The sequence below is a fragment of the Glycine soja genome, chromosome 11, assembly GCF_004193775.1.
Source record: "Glycine soja cultivar W05 chromosome 11, ASM419377v2, whole genome shotgun sequence".
NCBI lineage: Eukaryota > Viridiplantae > Streptophyta > Magnoliopsida > Fabales > Fabaceae > Glycine > Glycine soja.
This window is the reverse complement of record NC_041012.1, coordinates 8,793,537-8,799,001: the sequence shown is the minus strand read 5'-3', so window position 1 is coordinate 8,799,001 and position 5,465 is coordinate 8,793,537. Positions and strand designations below refer to the sequence as shown.

At 31.2% G+C, this 5,465-nt stretch overlaps 1 protein-coding gene across 1 annotated transcript; it reads left to right on the top strand.

Annotated features, from left to right (window-relative positions):
* Positions 1-246: 246 nt before the first annotated feature.
* Positions 247-2,109, top strand: LOC114376258 (bZIP transcription factor 11-like). Its single transcript, XM_028334280.1, has one exon. The coding sequence runs from the start codon at positions 1,326-1,328 to the stop codon at positions 1,824-1,826; it is 501 nt and encodes a 166-aa protein (XP_028190081.1). The 5' UTR covers positions 247-1,325; the 3' UTR covers positions 1,827-2,109.
* Positions 2,110-5,465: the final 3,356 nt, after the last annotated feature.

The following is a 5,465-nucleotide window of genomic DNA, read 5'->3' as shown; positions in this document are numbered from 1 at the left end:
AAAAACTGTAACTAATATAATTTCCAGTTGATTTAGTGAAAAAAAATTATATATAATAGCCGTGGATAAACATGGAACTGCTGTTAATTTATAATTCTATATTTGTATGTTTGAAAACTAAAATACACCTCTGGGCTCTCTGGTGGTGTTAGTGGATCCACATACTAGTTACCAAAACAGATCTGTTGTGTGAGAGTGAGAGTGCGATGCTACTTTTGGATGTATCTTGAACTATGATGATGCATTTTTCTGTGATTGTTGCTTCCCAGCTGTATCTCTGGACACTTGTGGTGTCTTCTCACGTAGTCTCTTCTCTTCTCCTCCCCTCCCATAATTTTACTTCTCACCTTCCACGAATAATAATCACCCTTCTGTCTCTCTCTCTCTCTCATACACTTTTTATAATAAAGGTTTTTCAACTTATATATTTTTCCCATGAAGTGATCCCAGAGTAAATTAGAGCCTACTGCTTTGTTTCTTGTCCCGGATTTCATAATTGATAATTAATTAATTAATTTCACCAACTTGTTGGCTTTTTTAGATCTATAAATTCCCCGCTTGAATTGCATAGAATCCTCTCTTCCACTCTCTCCCTCTTTCCTATCACACTTTCTAGATAGCTAGCCAACCAGAGTAAGATCTAAAGATATTTCTTATATATCCTATGGTCCGAGAGTGCCCTTGTTCTGCGCCAACCCTTTCTTCCACATCTTGCGTTTCAACCTCTTCCTCTCTTGAGTCCCCTTATCATCAAATACCCTTCTTCTTCAACCTCCACCAAATTCAACCCCCACATAACAAATCTCCTCCCATCCCATTTTTCAGCACCAAAGTTTGAAACTTTTCTCAATTGGGTTGTAGAGAGTTTGACTCATCAATTTTTATTTTTTTATTTTTATTTTCTCTAACCAAGTAGAAGTGCAATAATTAAATGTCCAACATCTTCTTGTTGTTGATGTTTGAGATTCATGTATCCGATTCTCAGTGAAATCTTCTTTTCCGGGTGTATGATCAATTCCACTGTTAGGCGCAGGACCCATTTAGTTCAATCCTTCTCAGTTGCCTTCCTCTATTGGTTGTACTACGTTTCATGATTTCTAACCCTTCCTTAGCTTAATAATCATCTATCTAAAATATCATAATATCTTCTACTAGCTAGTTTTATTTTTATTATCACAATAAAATCTATCTGCAATATATTGTTATTTTTATTTTCTGAGAAATTTGTGTCTAGTTATAAGTGTCTGGGTCCTGGTCCTGCCTATTGTGTCAATTAAATTGAGAAGGGTTGTATTGTATTGAATCATATATCGTATCATATAAACATGGCTTGTTCAAGTGGAACATCTTCAGGGTCATTATCTCTGCTTCAGAACTCTGGTTCTGAGGAAGATTTGCAGGCGATGATGGAAGATCAGAGAAAGAGGAAGAGAATGATATCAAACCGCGAATCTGCACGCCGATCTCGCATGAGGAAGCAGAAGCACTTGGACGATCTTGTTTCCCAAGTGGCTCAGCTCAGAAAAGAGAACCAACAAATACTCACAAGCGTCAACATCACCACGCAACAGTACTTAAGCGTTGAGGCTGAGAACTCGGTGCTTAGGGCTCAGGTGGGTGAGTTGAGTCACAGGTTGGAGTCTCTGAACGAGATCGTTGACGTGTTGAATGCCACCACCACTGTGGCGGGTTTTGGAGCAGCAGCATCGAGCACCTTCGTTGAGCCAATGAATAATAATAATAATAGCTTCTTCAACTTCAACCCGTTGAATATGGGGTATCTGAACCAGCCTATTATGGCTTCTGCAGACATATTGCAGTATTGATTGAGATGCTTCATCTCTGAGATTTGATGAGGATTTCTTCTTCTTCTTCTTCTGGGTTTGAGTCTGTCGAGAAATTGTAATCACTACCATATGATGGTGATAAGGAATAATATTAATAATGAATGTGTATCATAAAAACGGGTGGGATTGTTAATGTTAGGTGCTGGTTCCGTAAATGGGGCATGGGGCATGGGCCATTACTGTAATTTGTCACCCTCCTTTCCTATATAATAATAATAATAATAATAATAATACTGACCTCTCTATGTTATTATTCTCCCAATCTTTTGTTATTTTTAATCGAATGATTTGTTTTAATTTCATTTTCGTAAGATTCCTTACATTCTGTGTGTTAGACAATCTTATTTACTTTAATTAAGATTATTCTGGACAATAAATTTTTTTAGTCTAATATTTAACTTAACTATTTATTTAAGGTTGAATATAAGATTATTGGTTTTTAATCTGATGTAATTAGTATGTTGAAATGGGTGTGTTGTTTGACTGAACTTTTGAGATGGTAGACAATTTTGCAAGTTGGTGTTGAATGGTTGTGGAAGTGGACAAAGTTGAATTCATTGCCAATAGTAATTTTTTCCCCATTGAACCTGGACATTGATGATTGGTGAAATCGTCTAATCACGGTTTATGTCTGTCTCCTCTCTTCGTATTGTGGTATTTCCGATGATGTTTGCTCTTTCGTCCCACTATAAGGTGCAAAACTAAACCCGTTCTTGAACGCAGAGCAAGTTGAAACGCAACTTTCCACTTGTCTCGATCGATGAAGTTGATTGTTATGTGAAATATTGGTATTAGCATTAAGCCAACTTTACTCTTGTTACGTACCCTCACATATTTTACTCGGTAAACTTTTATATTAAGAAAAAAAGTGCTAGCTAGCTAGTAGGGTTCACACAGTTCACACATTTTGTTATATTATTTATTCAAACAATTCATCCTTGGATTTTGATTCTCTTGATGTTGGGAGTGATTAGGATTCCTTGCATAAATTAATTTATAGAAGTGGTTTATAATTTCATTGTGAGAACCTTTTAATTTATTAAAAGAAATAATTCTTGTGAATATAAAGAAGACATTTTTTTATCATTAAATCATTGGAACTGAATTTTAATATCTTAACTTATATTTAAATCTTGTGCATAAATAAATAGTAGAAAGAAAGAGAAGCTAGACTCAATTAAAAGTGTTCACTAAGTTTAAGTTTTTAAAGTAAACATTAGTGACCATCAATATAATCAATAAATATTTATATTCATAACATGTTTACAGAAAAAAGAGACATTTCTCAGAAAAAAAAATGATTCATAACTCTTGAATAACCTAAGAAAGACAATAAAATAATTGATATGATTAATGAATAATTAAATATACATATTTTATGATATTTTTTTAAATACATTTTTTCTTTATTTATAAAACTCGAACCTAAAATTTTATTTAAAATGGTCGAACTATTAAATTAGTCTATACGTATCCAAGTCAATTGCAAGTTAATAATAACTTTTTTTTATTTATAATTAAGTTGTTTTTCTAATTAACGAATTTAAGATAGTAATAAAAGCCGTCAATATAAACTCATAAAGATCCAGCTAGTGTGAAGGATGTAAGAGTTTAGGTGTCATCATAATACTTGTACAACACAAGAAAATAAAAAATAAAAGCCGTCAATACTAAGTAACATATTTAAAGATTAATTTCAAAAAGAGATTACTAGAATTGTGTTGGCATTTTCTAGAGGCCTCATGTAATCTCCGGAAATACGTATCTTAATTGAAGAAAAAGTCCAAAAATTTCCAGCAAAAGAAAAGGACATGAAGAGCATATTAAAGAGTAGGGCGAAGTGCCCCTTGGTCACTTTTCTCCTTGTAATAGTGGTTGCAGTTTGGAAGGAATTCCTTTTAAACAAAAATGTGCACAGAGCATGTTCGGGTATGGGTAGTGTGTGTCTGCTCTATGTCTGGCTTCAACTGAGAGCCATTATTATTGTCCTAGCCACTCTCTTAGGTTAAGTTTCATACACATGCATTTAAGACATTTCAGCTCTACCATTTTCTCAATATTTTCCTTTCGGTTTGTCTAATGAAAGAAACACACATATCAGTTTAATAATATTAAAGAAGTAAAGTGACAACAAAAAATGATCACCAACCTAAAAAAGTGATCGACAACAAAAAAAATGAAAGTAATTAAAAGCTGAAACTTTGGTTTAAAAGTTGCTTGGTCAAGTTATTGGAAAGTTATAAAGACGCATGTTTTGAGGAGAGAGCAAGATGGGTGCGCCCATGTTGTGAGGGTACAAGATCCACATGCAAGCTAGGAACTAAGTTTTCAGAGAAACCGAGGAAGAATCTAAGGACATGAAGTTAATTGGAACCTCAAAATTTTGATCCTCCCAAAAATATGGCTCAGAAGTCAGAACTGAAGACATGGTTGCATATGTGACACTTACCTGAATCTTATTAAGTTAATAGCAAGTTACCTCAAGCATGTGACTGCCAAAATTCAGTTCATATATACTTTTTACGAGATCACATCATAATATTAAGATTTTTTTTACTACAATTTTGTTTATATTATTTATCAAAAGTATTTTTAAATGCATCATTCAAGAATTTAATAATCATATACTAATGATAAAGAGTAATTTTGTATTATTATTTAATAAAAAATTATTATTATATAATTTTTAAAATAATTATTATAAAAAAATCATATATAATCATTTATGATTAAATAATAATATATAAATTTTTTACATGATATTAGAAAATAAAATATGTTATACACTTTTATATTGTCATTCAATTATAATTTAATTTAATATGTGTGATAAATTTATTAATATATTTTATTACAATTATTTTTTAAAGAATATAATAAATTTATTAATTTTTATTATAATTATTTTAAAAACCATATTAGTAGTAACTTAATTTAGAATGACAGTACATAATTATTAAAGTACTCCGCTTAAAATGTTGGTGGGTAAGATAAAACACAGTGTTGAGTAAAAAAAGGAAGTATTGATTGTTGACGTTTAATATTTTTTCATTAAATTCTCCTAACTTAAAACTGTACTTTTAAAAGCAACCTATATGTTTGCTTTGAACTGAAAGTCAATTTAATATCCAACACAGGTGAAGAAATTATTTAAGAGACAACCAAACTTATTAATAATCTGAGTTTAATAAAGTAAAAGTATGTTGGAGAAGGCTAAACAATTACCCAACCATAATCTTAATTAGTTTTGTAATTTCTTTATCTTAAACGGGGGGAAATTCTAGCTACTAAAAGTATTTTTCGACATTAATTTTCTTTCTTTGTTATAAATTAGATGACTTTTCTTTTTCCAAGTCTTCAACAGCTCAAGTAGTCTAGCAACCAACCAAAGTATTTATAATTTTGTACTGATATTTTTTTATGATTTTTTTAAAGGGAAAAAATCATAAGAAAATGATGATCTTTAATTATGAAAACAAACAACCTTAGCTTTGAGACCTTTAAAAAAAACCTTAGCTTTGAGAGACTAATTAATTATCTTGCAGAAATAAATCCTCTCGGATTAATTTTTTACATAATAATATCATTTTTTATTTAAAAAATTAAATATAATACGAA